At 34.7% G+C, this 17,957-nt stretch overlaps 1 protein-coding gene across 9 annotated transcripts in view; it reads right to left on the bottom strand.

Annotated features, from left to right (window-relative positions):
* LOC126807867 (polypeptide N-acetylgalactosaminyltransferase 5) overlaps positions 1 to 17,957 on the bottom strand; it is a 210,202-nt gene that overhangs the window by 9,187 nt on the left and 183,058 nt on the right. For all 9 annotated transcript variants that reach the window (XM_050532719.2, XM_050532722.2, XM_050532723.2 and 6 more), the window contains 9 exons: positions 16,853 to 17,006; positions 12,459 to 12,625; positions 7,933 to 8,097; positions 7,107 to 7,320; positions 6,037 to 6,154; positions 5,257 to 5,442; positions 4,502 to 4,630; positions 3,534 to 3,638; positions 47 to 175 (listed from right to left, as the gene is read on the bottom strand). In XM_050532719.2, coding sequence (XP_050388676.1) covers positions 47 to 175; positions 3,534 to 3,638; positions 4,502 to 4,630; positions 5,257 to 5,442; positions 6,037 to 6,154; positions 7,107 to 7,320; positions 7,933 to 8,097; positions 12,459 to 12,625; positions 16,853 to 17,006 — 1,367 coding nt within the window. The remainder of the gene's footprint in view (positions 1 to 46; positions 176 to 3,533; positions 3,639 to 4,501; positions 4,631 to 5,256; positions 5,443 to 6,036; positions 6,155 to 7,106; positions 7,321 to 7,932; positions 8,098 to 12,458; positions 12,626 to 16,852; positions 17,007 to 17,957) is intronic.

Genomic DNA, 17,957 nt, shown 5'->3' with positions numbered 1-17,957 from the left:
AATGAAGGGATCAGACAATAAATGATGTTGAAGAAAATAAAGTTACCGCTCTGTACTGCCATTCTTGATTTCCCTTCTGCCCATGACAAGGGTAGATAATAACATCTTCACCTCCCGAATAATCTAAACATCCGTCATCTCGTCGTATTTCACTGTTTTTACTCAACATCCAATACTGGAAATATAAACAATTACAAATACATAAAATATAAACAATTACAAATACCGGAAATATACACAATTGCAAATACTGGAAGGGTAAACAAAAACTAAAAAAAAAATAAACAATTGCAAATACTGAAAATATAAACAATTGCAAATACTGAAAATATTAAGAAATACAAATACAGGAAATATAAAGAAATACAGAAATTCTAAATACATGTACACAAATCGAAAAACTGCAATCATTTGAAATCTGAATTCCCCTAAAAAAATTCCACTCTCTGATATCTGGACATGAAATCAAAACAATCCCTAATTTCAATGTGGAGGATTAAGTGTCTGGATATCCATATGTGTGAACTAACCTGACGAGACTTAATGATATTTCTCCATCTATTGATATGATAACGATAGAATTCGTTACGTCGTTGTTGTGTTTTATTTTGAGATGTTGATGTTGTGCTGGATGCCTGTAATTTTTTGTATATTAATTATGTAACATGACACAATTACTTGTATATTGTGTAACATGACACAATTACGTTTATATTATGTAACATGAAATAATTATGTTAATGTTATTGAACATGACACAATTACTTGTATATTATGCAGCATAAACGATTGCGTTTATAGTATGTACCATGAAACAATTAGTTGTATATTATGTAACATGGAACGATTACTCATATTTTATGTAACATGGAACAATTAATTGTATATTATGTAACATGGCACAATTACTTGCATTTTATGAAACAATATTACTCGTATATTATATAACACATGGAATAATTACTTGTATATTATGTAACATGAAATAATTATATTGTCTGAAGTCCTGGGCTCTCAATTAAACTTTTCTTGCCAGTCAATGACTATTAATGAAAAATATCTGACAGAGGAATCTTCATATCAGAAAATTCAAATAATTAACTGAATTTTCATAATTCAAAATTCAAGAAAGAAATATTTTAAGAAACTGAAACATTTATAGAGTATATTTCAGATTTGAATGTTGTAACTGGAATGCAATGGTCCAAATAACAAGATTTGATGACTGTGTTCTATACACCCATGTATAGACTTTTATTCCACATTATTCACATATATTATAAAGACCAACACAAATAATTAATGTATCCCTCTATTTTAGTATAACAGTTTAACAGAAAGTATCCCCTATTGTGTTAAATATAGTAAATAAGTTATTCATTTCCTCCCAATCATTGTATTGTATATAAATTTCCATCAAAATTCAAATAGATAACTTTTCATAAAGTGAATCAATTTCCTCTTGTGACATTAGTCAAGGATGAATAGCACAATGAATCATTTATCCATGGAGTAGCACTATTATTGAGCTTTTATCGAGCTGTCTGTCTCTATTATTCAGTTAAATCAAAATTATAAAAACTTTCTACTCCGTTTTGTATGTGACAAGGAGTATTTCACCTATCCAATCTTGCGGGTTTACTTTCGGTCCTCTGGTTTCCTCCAACAGTGGATTATTGGAATGAAACGGAACCATATGTTAGTCCCAAAATCTTCTAGTTTGTACAGGAATCCGCAAAATCTTTTAAAACGGCATTGATTAATAAGATGCTTGCTTGGCTGTCTAATCATGATTAAACATACTATTACACTGTCATCTCAGTATCATGTCTGTCTAATCATGGTTAAACATACTTTACACTCTCAAGATCCACAACATGTTGTTTTTCTTAACCATGTATTTAGATTTTAACGGAGTGGTCAAGCGATTGTCTGTTATTACAAACAAAACTTGCTTTTGAATGGATGCAGCTTGCAATAAGTGCTTGTTCTCACTTTTAATAAATATACAACTAATGCTACGTGGTATCAGATGTTCTAGAAACGATAAACATACTATGCTTCAAGCAGCAAGATTTCAAAAACTGAAGGCTAGTGGCCAGAAGGTAACCCTGAGGTATGGAGACAGACAACTCGATACAAAATGACTCTACTGGTAAATTTAGGTCTTGGAGAAAGAAAAGAAGACATTGTTAAACTAAATTTGTAGTGTGGTTGATCATAAGAAACTTGTAAAACTCATCAGCGCAGCATAAGCTGGTACTTCTGGACTAGATAATTGTGTGATTTAGGGAGAAGGAATTAAAAATAATAATTTCATCTAAGACCTGCTTTCCATGTACCTGTTTCTTCCAGCAGTAAAACGCAACGTGAACCCAATTTTTGCATTTGTATGTGTACAGAAAAATCGCTGAAAAGTTGAGAATATCTCTTTACAGTATGGAGCCCGGCATTGATATAATAACACAATGTCCAAAAAATCTACCATTTACAAGCTGAATTTGCAGAAACAAGAGCGGTTGATTGATTAAGTGGAAGAGAACTTGTATTTGAACGACAGAATGTAAACATCCGCAAGCGCACACTTCACACGAGAAAAAAACGCCAGCAAAAAAGTCGCTCATCGAACAATTTTTTCTTTTCTCACGCATTTTCATACGTGCAGGAACGTTTACATGGAAACAGTCCCATAACATTTGCATTAGATCACCCTTTTCGCAAGCGGAAACGCGTACATGGAAAGTGGACCTTTGGGAAGTTTAAAATCAATCATGATTGAGTATTAAAGAGAATGTACGTAACAGCACCATAAAAACCCTCTCCATATAAGGCTTAAGGCCTGACACAAACTTTTCATTTTAATACAATACCTGATAAGTGTGCTGTATTTGAAAAAAAGGAGAGATGTTTGAAATTTAATGGTGATATTAGGAGACACTGGATTGAATTGTCAACAAAACAAGTAGGTCATCTTTATCAAAAACTTTTGATTAAATCAGAGAAAATCTCATTAGGCCATATCTGTTTCCATCTCAGTTGAGAGATTAGATGCTTGACCATACCAGACCCTTTGTCCTGCCTAACATACAAGAGGTAACCAGGCTGGAAAACCCAGGAAAACTATTCTCAACTAAAACCTGCTCTTGAAGTGTCACATGATCAACCAACAATCATCACTCGTCGCTAAATTGTTTACTTGGATGAAGAAATGTGGTTGTATATGCACTCTTTGTCTTCTGTTGAATTGAGGACCTATTATTACATTTTCGTGTTCCCACCCATCGACCGTTTTTGTCTCGACAATCCAACAGCTATTTTAACGAAATATTTCCCAGACCTAACATCTTTAGGGATAGGATGTCTTGACCAAGACCAGGATCCGACCTGGGATCTCATGTGGCTACAGCAGGTGAAGAGGACTAGTTGATAAAGAACATAGCAGATGCCAACTTAACTTTCATGATTCATGTGGACCACAGCACTGGGATATAACCTTGGTAGAAACAGACATGAAACAATTCAAAAAATCTTACCTGATTTCCACCTTGTGCGTGACATGGCCACATGTTGACTGGTTTATGGTAACTATGGTGATCAGATGGACTATCTATACACATAGGTTTAGCTTTACTTCTTATCTGAAAAACAATACATGTTGAATTAACAAACAATTCTGATCTCTATTCCATTTCTACACCAAAGATTTATCTGAAAACTTGAATTCAGGACAGACAGCATTCTTGATCTCGGGATGTCAAATTTTTGTGATGAGGACTTTAATGGAATATGGGGCTTAGTCAGTACTTAAGTTATCTTGTAATTTTTTATTTTAATGATTACATGTGCAATTTGAAGTGGAGAATTTCGCCCAGGCAGCAGGATCAAATTTTCTAACCAATTTGAGGATTTAATGTATAAATATAACAACATCTGCAGAGCACCAAATTAAAATATAATCACATTGATGATAATAAGGGTGCTTGTTGAATTGAGTACCACAGAATAGAATGTCCTATCACTGTTCTCTCAATACCAGAATCCTACAATATGGACACAGTTCACCAAATATTTCTACGCTGTCACCCACGAAACAAGGGCCAAAGCTATTTTAGTCTTTCTCTCCCTTTTCCTTTTTCACCCTTTTGCATGCGATTTTTGTTGAGTTTTTGGTGTAGAATCGATTTTCTGCCTGTCTTTGGTGAATATTCATGATTTTAAGGTAGAAGGATATGAGAGTTGAGAGGTTGTTTAGGTTGAAATGTAGGGCCGATAATTGCATGTTAACGGTTTGTGTATCTCAAGATTTACATGGTGGACCTCATACGTGCTTTTGGGCAAGAGGTTGCCACATGTTGCTCCATCTATGGTAGAAAGCGTTCTACCCAACGAAAGTTTGGGAAAAGTTAGAGCCGGTCTGAGAGACGAGAATTAACATTAACTTCAATGGGGAAATCATTAGTGATCTGTGGCCATATCTTTTAAAGTATTAAAGTGTAGTTACCTCCCCTGAAGCAATAGATTCTCCAGGTACAAATAAATCTGGATAAACATTCTTCACAAACCAATCAAAACTTTTACACTGTAAGTTTTTACGCAATTCTTTTCGGGCTGTAACATCACCAAAATCACCCTGAAATAATCAAATCATTCAATATATCAATTAAAACATTTGTGTGGTAAGGTTGGGGGGGGGGGGAATCATATCCTAAGTTTTCATGTATGAAAAGGTTGTTTATCCGCGGTTCATTGAATGTGATAATGAATGATGGAGAGAGAGTTTCTGTTGAACTATTTTGTTTAACTACAGATCAACATTATCCAGTTTTTAAATGTATAATATCAAGTGTTTGTCCACATAGAAACTATTAATTAACTATTTCTATTATGTTTTATGGTTGAACTCTTTGAAATGAAATGAAATGGGGTTTAAAGTTCTACTGTTCTGCACTTGACCGGACTAATGAATACGGGCATGTGCCATACAGTGTGCTATGAGGGGAATTTTGCCCGGACACCGGCACAATCTTGTATCGCATTCCAACTGCCAAGGGATATTTTATGTGCACGCCAATGTGTACACAGGAACTTAGTTTTCCGTCCTATCCGAATGACTATACATTGTCCCTTGTCAGGCCCTCTGTTTTGTACCACTGACAAGGGGGAACCACGCTGGAAAATCTTATGTGAATTGCCTGACGGACAGGTATGTTCTCCTCCCGGTCAGTCAAGATGGGTAAACGACAGATAGAAACTTACCAAGTCATGGTTAAATCTTTCATAATAATAATCTCTATATTCATCCATCCAAACTTCCGCTAAACGCACAGAATTCTTCTTCACTACATTTACTCCAGTTCTCCATTTATACGGACTTCGTTTACGGAAAATATGACCTACATGAGAACAGGGAATAATTTCTAGCGTACCACCACACATCCACACCTGAAATATACATAAATCTATTTTGAAAAAAAAAAAATATAATAAAATGAAACAGCAGGAAATTTGCCCAGACCTTGATGCTTCCAGCTTCCACCTATTATTCGTTGAATCCCAAACTGCCGGGGATTCTTTTGTGCAGGCTAATGTGACTATGGCACCTTCATTTTTTTGTACCATCCCAATAACTAGACACAGTTCCTTGCCAGGTTCTCCGTCCTGCACCACTGACAAAGGGCAACTATTTTGGAAAATCCCATGGAATTTTCTTGACCAACACTGGGATTTGTGTTTCTGCTAGATAAATTGATGAGTCATTTTTAGAAAATTGATTTGAAATTATTTAATATAAGACTTTATATAAGAAAACTCGGACATTAAATGCCATTTCATTTCAAGCATTTAAATACCTTTCTTTATTAAGTAATATGGTACACCAACCAACGATGACTACTTCATGCCTAATAGACAAATATAGCGACATTTTGACATACCCTAAAAGATGACAACTGAATGCCTAATAAACTAACAATACCCTAAAAGAATAACCAATATTTGATTTACCATAAAAGAAAAACAACAAATATTTTGACTTACCCTAAAAGAAAGCTCTAAATTTTCACCACCCCAGATATCCATTCCTGGATCATACGTTCCTAAATGTTCAAAATATTCTCTACTAATAGTAAATAATCCTCCAGCCATTGTAGGTGATCTGAAATATACATCATTTATCATCTATACTAATATTTGTGACTGTCGTTTGTCTGTCTGTTTGTTTGTCTGTTCGGGGTTGGCGGCTACACTAGGTCTGCCCGGAGTCTGAAATTTGGGGTATAGGGGTAGCTCGGACCGGGGTGTAACACAGGCCAGGTGGCGTTAGTCTACCACTTCCGGTTTCGGGGTTATGACCCCCAAGCGAAGCCGGGCATTCTTCTAGTATACTATATTTGTTCTCCTGGAGACTAAAGGGGGATAACTCTTCATATTTGTCATCCAGAGGGGGCTCTCCATCAAAATGTCTATGTTGTTTTCTATTTAACTTGATATTATTTAAATGAATTACCTGAATAAGAATTTTATTTATTTGGGGTTATTCCTGAAGAGCTAATTTACATATAAACGTTTCTATAAAGAGAATTATTGAATACAATTTGAAGACTAAAGGGGGACAACTCTTGCCATAAGAAGACATGCATATTTTTCATTTTGAGCTCAAAAGAAGATAAATAACCTTATTCTAAATTTAAAAAATCAAAAGATTGAAGCAATATCGGTCCAAAGATGGTTCAATTCAGTATTTACAAAGTTATAATGAAGCGTTTAAGACGAGTGATCATCTATTGTTAATATTTTGATTTGTTTTCTAAATTAAATGTTGAATAATTCATTTAAATACCTTTTAGCTTAGATTAAGCTGTGAAAAATTAGATGTTGTCCGAAACAATGCAAAGATAATCTGATAAATGAATAATACATTTAGAAGTATACTTCTTGCGACATTTTGACAAAGTTTCTCTTGTCTTTACCAAGAACCCTTGTCGAACATCGGCAGAAATAAACTTCTAGAGTAACTTGTATTCTATATAATGGGGTCATGTATTAATCTCATTCACTTAATAAATGCCGCTTAAATAATTGATAAATGAATAATAAAGATTTGTTACCTGAGTGGAGCAATATCATTGTTTCTACGTCTTCTTTCATATTCAGGAATAGCATGCCATGTAAACTGCATGTTCCAATCAAAACCACCGATACTTGTAGCTTTGGCACTGCCATATTGATATTTAAATGTGTCGTCTTCTATGACGTCAATAACTGGACAGACAACTGTTGTTTTATTTTCAGCAATACGATCCAGTAGAGGCTCTAACCAACCTGGTAATAGTAAGTATTAATCAGATGGTATTTCCATACAGAATGATTGAAATATCTTTATTACATAAACATCACTATGGAGCTAATGAAGACATGCCTGTACCGTAAAAGGCGAATCTGCTTGGACAGGATGCTTTCCCATGCACACCAATGTGTGCACCAGACCTTGATTTTTTTCCCATCCAAATGACTAGACACTGTTCCTGGCCAAGTCCTACACTGCTTACAAGGGTAAACCATGATGTAAAATTCTGAAGAACTTTCTCTGCCAACATGAGGATTGAACCCAGACCTCCTGGCTAGTGAGCCAGTGACATACTCACTGAGTCTTTTTAGCTTTGGTATCGGAGGGGAGGTGGGTGGAGGGGTATTTAACAATTTTATTATTGGTTGCTATGGTCACCAGTTTACTGTGCCCATTTCTGTTTTAGGCTAATCTAATAACAAAATGGATCCAGTAAATAGAACATTTAAGTCATACCTAATTACTCAGTGACTGGTTCCTACGTGATATCAATTCGTTATTGGTGTCCTTGGCATAGAATGGACATTATTATCATTATTTAATGTGCTTTTTTACTTTATAAAATGTATGTCTATATGACAGCTTACCTTCTGTACATTCACAATGAGAATCTAGGAATGTTACTGTATCTGCCGTGGCAGCGGCAAAACCTAATAATCGAGCTCGGATTAATCCTTCTCGTTTCTTTGCTCTAACTATTTTCACCTTCCCTAACTTTTCTGTGTACTCTTGTAATGGTTTCTTTAAATGATCTGGAAATAAACAATCATTTTAATCTTTAATTAATTAGTAAAACGATCGTAGCAAAATATCCGAAATAAAATCTGAAAAATAATATGTTAGAAAATTGAATGCAGTAAAAGTTGTGATTTTTTCGAACATTAAAATAATAGAAGTCAACAATGGGTGTGCAATGCATTAGGTCATACTCATGTACAGTGAGCATGTAATTGTTTAGGTAAACAATGGGTGTGCATCATTAGTGTGAGGGGTTGGATGGCCAAATGGTTAGCGCGTGCACGCTGTATCATAAGGTCGGTCATGATGTCAACTGGCATCGTTTCAATTCCCCGGTGGCAAGGATTAGGGTCACCTATCCAAGCTCCGGGTCCTCTGAATTCCTCCCACTGCTAAAGACCCCTACCCCCAAGCGAATTATTGAAATGAAATTTAACCATGTGTAAGTCCCGAAATGAAATCGCTCTCTTTTCTTTTGATATCTGCCCAATATTTTTATTTCATAACCAATGATTTACAGTACTCTGAGGTGTTCTAATTTTGAGTAACTGCCATCAATATTACCCCCTCTATCTCTCTCTCTCTCTTCTCTCTCTCTCTCTCTCTCTCTCTCTCATCATTAGTGTAAACAAAGGGACGCACTGACCCATTAGGGTAAACAATGGGTGTGTAGTCATAAAGATAAACAATGGGTGTGTAGTCATAAAAGTAAACAATTGGGGTATGTGCTTATTAAAGTAAACACACAGAGTAACAGGGACCTGAACAGAATATTTCAACTAAATCTAATATACTTATATACTAAAGACAAAATGTCAACAGAACTATTGTCTATTAAATATCTTAAATAAATAACAAGTATAAAATTGATATATCTGTTTAAATATATAGTAACAAGCATGTGTGATTGAACTGTTAAACTTGATGAACCCTGAAATCTTCTGTTATTATAAAGTGTACCAATTGTTAACATAACACAACCTGTTTAACACATAATATATCAAAATATTTAATATTGAAGATCACTGCCATTATTTTCACCATGTCATGTTGAATGAAATATAATATTTCAAATTTTTTTATGATTTAGTTTCAGTAATGTGAAGCATTTCAAAATAAATATTAAAACCTCTTGAATTCTAAACATTTTATTAAAATGTTTATATACTATCTTAAGTCCTAAAAGAGGAGGTTGAAAGTATTTTCTAAGTAGAACGAGATATATAAATTTTAATCAGAATTCCCTTAAAATCTCGGATGAATAAGTTTAATAAGTCTTTCAATGATAATTTAGAAACTCTTAATTGATTCTTCAAAATAACCAATGTATACTTATTAATCCAATATATGCTCAGTGGCTCAATGAGTAAGGCACTTGATTGCTAACCATGAGGTTTGGGGTTCAATAAAGGTGATGGTCGAGAAAGTTCCTCGGGATTTGCCGACATGGTTTCCCCTTGTCACTGGTGCAGGAGGGAGGGTCTGGCTAGGAAAAGGTTATAGTCGTTCAGATTGGACATAAAACCAAGGTCCAGTGTAGACATTGGTATGCAAGTAAAAGACCCCTTTGACAGTTGAAATTTGAAATAAGAATAGGCCGTAGTGCTTTCTCGGTATCCCCAGTGGTATTGCTCCGGTCTACTCCACTAACCCCTGGGTCCTTCCACAGGGTTTGCAAGAATTCAAATTATCTCCCTTGATGATTTCATTGGCTACGTTGACTGATTCTACAAACTAATCAAAAAACAGTTTGGTGTCATTGTTTATGTCCACCACAACACAGCAGCTTGATTATGAGAAAGTAATTTAACATCGAAGAAGTGACATGCACACAAAACAATGTACTAAAGTTTGCAATAACGATTTGACACAAAGTAAATCATTTACTACATTTTGTTTCCTTCTATAAACTTAATTAAGCAAGTTGTAACTTGGGTTATTAAAGCTCTTTATGAGGTAAGGCAATCTATTGAGTCGGCTAATAAAAAGCTTTTAATTGCAAAAGTATTATTCACAGTATTTCGATCATGTCATCTTCTTGTATTATAAAATTTATTTGAACGATTAAATTAATGTTTGTTTGTCTTTATTTCGTTAAAAGCATTCAATTTTCCAAAACATTATTTACAATGGCTTCTCTATTGTATTGTTATCCTATTAATACGTATTATTATTCCTGTTCTAAAATCAGGCTTTGCTGTGATATAACAAATGAAATTATGCATTGTTATGATATAACAAATAAAATCAGGTATCGATTATGATATAACAAATGATATATTACAGCATTAGTTAATTGTTGTTTACTCTGTGTTCAAGGTCTGTTGATTTAATATCGGTTAATCAATTGACATGAGTATCACAAACAGAATATGAAATATGATGATATTAATCAGAAAGCTAATAATTTAACATACACAGATCATACAATTCCTTTTAATATAGAATTACTGTACTATTAATAGTTTTTGAGAATTTCATTAAATTCTTAAAAACAGATTTGATTTGTTTGATGTTTAAAATCCAAAATCTTGTTGATTTGAAATCATCAAAACATTTTACAAGATAAAAAAAATTGTAGTTTGTCAAGCGCTAAGGCACTAGGGGATCAAATCCTGTTGTCGACAAAGAGATCCATCTATTTCACACTTCGAGAATAGATCTCTGCCCTAAATGACCTCCATATCCAAAAATTAGTATACTGTTTATGTAATGTGTTTCTATTGTGTTTCACATGTCATACACACAAAGATTAAATAAACTTCTTTCAGTTTTATTAAATGGGAGCAGAATAAATACTCAACAAAATTCTCGAAGTATACTTAATCGTCAATTTAGTACTTAAAATGTCGGTCAACTAGCTTAGTGTCTGTTCTCAGGTGGAGCTAACTGTAGACAGACAGCCTAGGTTTAGTATGCAAACCCTGTTGTGAACCTATCATGAAAGTTGGCTGGGAGCAGTGCCTGCAGAGCTGACATGGAAAGTGTTGCTTAGTCGTTTAAATGGTTCGAAAGATCAGGGGTTAAATAAAGCTATTTTACACAATTTTCTACATCCTTCAAAGCTTTGAGAAAATACCCTTGAACGTGTTGCCTACATATATTAGTAATTCTTCTCCCATATGTATATGTTATAGTTTATTGTAATTGATTTTAGTTATAGAAACATGATTGATGGCAGTTAGTTTTAATTGTGTGTTTATTGACAACCCTACATATTAACATTTTACCATCCAGTCTTATATATCAGGGGAGATGTAATAAAGTTTATTTACACATACATAGATCTGATACATCAGGGGAGGGATGTAATAAAGTTTATTTCATTGTTGAGTATTATTAAAACAAATTGATTGTACAGTAGTGTAAATATACATCAATCTATATCAACAGAGTAAAATATATTTGATTCAACATGTTTATGAACTTTTGTGTATAAGAAGGCCATGAAGACAGGCATAAACCATATGCAGTGTGCTATAAAATGAAATGAAATGGGGTTTAATGTCCTACTGTTCTGCTCCGACTGGGTTAATGAAGACAGGGACAGTGTGCTATAAGGTAAATTTTACTCTGATGGCGATGTTATGGCTTACTCTTATTTCAAGTTAAAAATTGTTATGGAATCTTTTAGATGCTGCCAATGGTATACTCATTTCCAAAGGTTTTTTTGTCCCATCTGAATGACTACACACTTTTCCTTTCCAGGCCCTTTGTCCTGCAATACTAACAAGGGGAAACCAGGCTACAATACCATGAGGAACTGTCCTGGCCAACACCAGTTTCACAAAAAATTCTCAGACTTAAGCTAAGAATTTACTCAAAATTGTTCACCTTATATAAATAAAAAATATAGCGCAAGAGAGAGAGAGAGAGAGAGAGAGAGAAATGGGGTTTAAAGTCCACTCAACACAAACTAGGTCAGTTCGGGACTAACATATGGTTCAATTTTATTTCAACAATTCTCTTGCGTGTAGGGGTCTTTAGCAGTGGGAGGAAACCCACGTGGTTTGATATGTGACCCTACTCCTTGTCACATACAATCGGGGAATCAAACCACTCCAGTTGATTCCATGACAGACCTTATGACCTTATGATACAGCGTGAACATGCTAACCATTTGGCCATCAACCCCCCCAAAAATATAGCCCTATATAAAACTTTTGTTGTTTTAATGTATCAAATACACCAATAAGAAACTATGTGCAAAGTTTTGTGTTTTTGGATCAGAGATATTTCTTATAAACAGTGAAAGTTGAGTTAAGTCTGAGATAGCTATGTGAAACCAGTTCCTGTTTATTGAGCCATCAAGTCACTGACAACAGAGCTACCCACCAAATCCTGGAAACAAAGATATAAACTGTCTCTAACTCACCCATATCAGAGAAATCATCAACCAGTATAATTTCTTTAATAAGGTGTTTCGGAGATCGATCTAAAATACTGTGTATGGTACGCAATAATACTGTCCAGGCTTCATTATGGAAACACACCACTACGCTCGTATCGGGAAGATTTCTACGATATTTTTCATCTTTACATCTGAAATGTTTAAATAAAATCATTTATTAATCAATCTACTATTACAGTAAATTACAACATCATATCCAGGCAACAAAACATGATAGGTTACCAGGCAACAAAACATGACAAGTTACCAGGTAACAAAATGTCATAGTTTACCAGGAAACAAAAAATGACAGGTTAGCAGGCAACAAAACATGACATGTTACCAGGCAACAAAACACCATAGTTTACCAGGAAACAAAACACCATAGTTTACCAGGAAACAAAACATGACAGGTTACCAGGTAACAAAACATGACATGTTACTAGGCAACAAAACATCACAGGTTACCAGGCAACAAAACAGTTTCATCAAAAATCATAATTTTTGTCTGTAGGACAAACACAAGAACAAGACAAAAATCTTAGATATTTTAGGCCATAGAAGAGGAAGTAAAATGGACCCAGATTACCAGGAGAACCCCCCCCCCCCCCCCACAATATTAGGCAGACAAAAACCTAACATTTGTTACATATATATATACATATTAAGGATCAAACGCACAAGTTGCTTGCAGCCTCCCTCTTTATTGAACTCTTTTATAATTACAATTATTTCATGTCTAGTCCACCTGTACAAATCTTTACTTTTTTTAAATGTCAATTGCAAATAAAACCACTGTTAAAATCCCATTACCGGTATTTAAATGTATCTTTATAATCTACCAGATGCTACAAACAGACTAACAGAACAAGATTTATAACTAATCAAACATCGTGCTTCACCAAACAAATAGAATTTTCTTCAAAAACCACATAATTATGACGACAAGCTAGATACAGATCAAAACACTTGACAGACTACATTTCTTTTTCACGACTGATACATAATTACTGATGAGAGGTAAAAATCTGGGAAATTATGAGAAATGCCAAGTTTGAGACGTGGGAGCGTTAATTACGTCTGGATAATTGTATAATTACAGATAAGTGGTACTTAGTGTTCTAGGATAAAAAGGGAATATGTCAGAATAATTGTACAATTATAGTACTTTTGTATGATGGTGTCTCAATTTCTAGTTCTTATAAATGACCAGGAACATGCTATGTCTAGATAGACCAATTAAACTAATTTAATTTAAAGTAACTCCGGGTTATGATAAATAAAATGGGAAACAACTCAAATGTAGAGGTTTTATCTAGAATTTCAAAATTTGAAGATGTTGAACTCAAACTTTTGATAAGAGCAACCAATTATTTTTGATATTTAAATCATTATTTTTTCTTGAAGAAACAGGACATAAAATTTGAAGCGAGTTTCTGATCATTGTACAGGAAGGCTGTTTTTACATCCAAGAACTGTTTCATACATAATTACAAGTTATTCAATTTTGTGAGATAAACCAAGATATCAAAACCTAAAATGGAAACAGATCTTTGCTAATTTTCAACCTGATTAACACCAAGATAATAGTTTCTATGTCAACTGTTTCTATGGCAACAGACATCCGCTATTTGTTAAAAGTGAAATTTCATAATTTTAAGACGGAAATGATTAGAGATGTCTAGCCTGAACGTTAATTAAAAACATCTTCTTTAAGGAAACTTGTACATTGTATTAAACATATCCTCATTTCACTATTAGCCAATATTGGTAAGCTGACAAGTAAAGAGTGTCTAGTTTTTCGGATGAGATAAAAAAAAAATCTGAGTCCACCCAAGTTCACATTTGATGGTTGTAATTTGATGAAGAGTTGGCCAAAAAGGTGCTACCTGGGCAAATTTCTCCTCCCTAGCATCCAGAAATAACCATGGAAACAGATAACTGTTAGTCTCAAGCATTAACGAGATTTGAAATTCCAATCCTTTCATATCCAATTAAAACCTTTGTTCCTGAGTTCCATGTAGCACATGAAGGGAATCTACTGTATTCACCTAATATGATAAAGAGGTTTAGGGTTAGTTGCAGTCATCTGGGAAGATATATGTTCCTATTTAAAGTTCTGTAGGAACTGGTTAAAAGGGAGGTAGGATTAGCTGCACTAAATATCTCGTAACATAGATTATAGAAATATAGCAAATAATGTATTAACTTCACACCTAAAGTCATACCAATAATGATACCAATGATATAAATTTCAAAACATCGTAACAATTTTAGAAATGCTAGTGATATTTCTTTCTGATTTGATAGTTCCTGTAGCTAACAAAAGATTTAACCAAAATATATAATTTTTAAAACATTGTAGCCATTTTTAGAATGCTAATGATATTTCTGATCCGATATTTCCACATAGCTAACTCTACTTTATGATACCTTAACTTTAAAATATGTAAAACCACTTTTAATTCATTTGATTTGATAAATTCACCTGCTCAACTCAAAAATCCTTAAGCTAATAATTTAGTCTGTGGGTTTTGAAATGTCTCGTGTGTCAAGATGGCGAAGACAATTTATTGTTCCGAGGAGAAAAGGTTATCGTTACTTTTTAAATGAAATTGTGATTGTACTGGCAATTTTGATGACGTTGATTTATCAGTTAACAAAATATCTATATTTAGTTCAGAAATTGGTCTCCATTTTGTTATTTCTAACATTTGTAACAACCAGGAATCTTTGTTTAAAATGAAATGAAATGGTGTTTAACATCCTACTGTTCTGCTCCTAAACTGGGCTAATGAAGACAGGAAATTTTGCCCGGGCAGCGGCACTACGGCCTACTCTTATATCGTGCACGCCAATGTGTACACGGGACCTCGATTTTCCATCCCATCTGAATGACTAGACAGCTGTCCTTGTCAGGCCCTCCGTCCTGCATCACTGACAAGGGGAAACCACGCCGGAAAATCTGGATGGACTTTCTCGGCCAATGCTGGTATCCAACACCCGACCTCCAGACTAGCGAGCCAGCATCTTACCCACTTAGCCACCGGGATCCCCTCAATAAAGACAGGTTGCCAGGCAACGAAACATACGCCCACAGCAGCTATATCGTCCGGGCAGTCAACAAGAGTTGTCACATATTTTTACTTTTTTCGGTAATGAAACATTTATAATACATCAAAATCTGATTAAGAGTAACAACTCATTAAGTAATTATCAGAAAACCATTAGAATTTGTTTGGTTTTTATAAAGTCCTGTCCCATGCTAATGTTTAGTATACAAAACTTTTAACATCATGGATTTAGCTGTTCAAGTCATAAAGATTCATTGAAAATCAATATACTTGTTCGTCTCAATCTGAAGTCAATCGGATGATAACTTTAGCCTCTAGAGCGTCACAAGATTTTTCAAAGTGATCAAGGGCCATAACTCTGGCAGTAATTATCCGAAATCGTTGAAAATCAATATGATTCTTCATCTCATGACCTCAAACACTGTGTATAAATTTAAAGTCAATCGGATAATAATTTTAGCCTCTACAGCGTCCACAAGATTTTTCAAAGTGATCAAGGGTCATTACTCTGGCAGTAATTATCGGAAATCGCTGAAAATCAATAGGCTTCTTCGTCTCATGACCTTAAACACTGTGTATAAATTTAAAGTCAATCGGATATTAACTTTAGCCTCTGGAGCGTCCACAAGATTTTTCAAAATGATCATGGGCCATAACTCTGGCAGTAATTATCGGAAATCGCTGAAAATCAATAGGCTTCTTTGTCTCATGACCTTAAACACTGTGCATAAATTTCAAGTCAATCGGATATTAACTTTGACCTCTAGAGCGTCCACAAGATTTTTCAAAGTGATCAAGGCCCACAACTCTGGCAGTAATTATCGGAAATCGGTGAAAATCAATACGCTTCTTTGTCTCATGACCTTAAACACTGTGTATAAATTTGAAGTCAATCGGATATTAACTTTGACCTCTAGAGTGTCCACAAGATTTTTTGAAGTGATCAAGGGCCATAACTCTGGCAGTAATTATCAGAAATCGCTGAAAATCAATAGGTTTCTTCGTCTCATGACCTTAAACACTGTGTATAAATTTAAAGTCAATCGGATATCAACTTTAGCCTCTAGAGCGTCCACAAGCAATTGTGGACACCGGACCGACAGACCGACGGACGGATCGACGGGGACGACGACAATATACCACCACATTTCAATGTGGGCTTATAAAATTGAAACAGGGTTCTAATGTCTTATACCAACCCCGCAAAAAATATTTCAACCAATCAGAATCTGTCTACTACCGATCAAAACAATCATTTTTATGTCGTAATCAATTGTTCATTAATGTCATTTTTGAAATACTTACTCTACGTCTCTGACGTCTGGTAAACTCCGATGTAATGACATCATGTCACTGACGTACTGGTTGTAGGCGTTCTTCTGCCAACCATCGTCATATTTTTTACGTTCGTCACTGGATAATGTATCTTTATTAATATTGATGGGTTTACCTTGTTCACCTGAAAGACATAAAACAATTCAATTTACGTATCAAATGATTACATTCAATGAATGAGTATTTACCTTCTAGGCACATACAGGTATATATCAATCAGCTCGGACATGATTGATTAACTTGCTCGTTCATATATTGATATCTACATCTTACCTTAAAAGACAATCAACTCACAGAACTACATCAGTGACAGTATAATCGTGTCAAAACATTCACTCTATGTTATAGAGGATCTGACAGATCAAGCATATTCACAGAGAGAGAGAATTTAAAACTTTAATAATAAAGGAGTGGATCTGGGGGTAATTGGGTGGATCTGTCTGGGGGGTAATTGAGTGTGTCTAGGGGGCCAGTGAGTGGGTCTGGGGGCCAGCCCTAAGCATCCACTGTACATCTTTATTTCTATAATTTACTTGAGAACACAGGTCTCATCGGTGACCCTAATTCTTGCCACATTTAAACCCAGACTCGAACCCATGTCTTAGATTAATTACAGACATTACACTCAGCCAAGATGGAACAAAATAAAGGCCAAACTATACAGTTTGAGACTAACATGTGCTTATTTTTATGTCTATGGTTTTGTGAATATAAGAGAATTATTTTCTTGAAATTTCTACTGTCAAGGGATTGTTTTATGTGTATGCTGATGTTTAAATGTAAGGACTGTATATCAAAGGAATGTTACAAATCTGTAGCCCTTGTATACCTTTCCAGTCCTTGTATACCTTCCAGTATATCAGTCTAGCAACTGGTCTTAATAGTGGGGTTTCACTGTACTATGACCAGTTTACCTTGGACACAGAATCTCAAAAAATATGATGGCACTTTTAACAAAGAGAGGCGATAAAATTTCCTACTTGCTGTTCAATTTTCAGGCTATGCTAGACTGGTGTCTCATTCACCACTAGTTTATCTGCCATTTGTTGGTGATATCTCCCTAGGTGTTTAAGTG

Source organism: Patella vulgata, chromosome 9 (assembly GCF_932274485.2).
Source record: "Patella vulgata chromosome 9, xgPatVulg1.2, whole genome shotgun sequence".
In the NCBI taxonomy this organism is placed as follows: Eukaryota; Metazoa; Mollusca; class Gastropoda; family Patellidae; genus Patella; species Patella vulgata.
The sequence above is the reverse complement of the archived record's forward strand: the minus strand, read 5'-3'. Positions and strand labels throughout refer to the sequence as shown.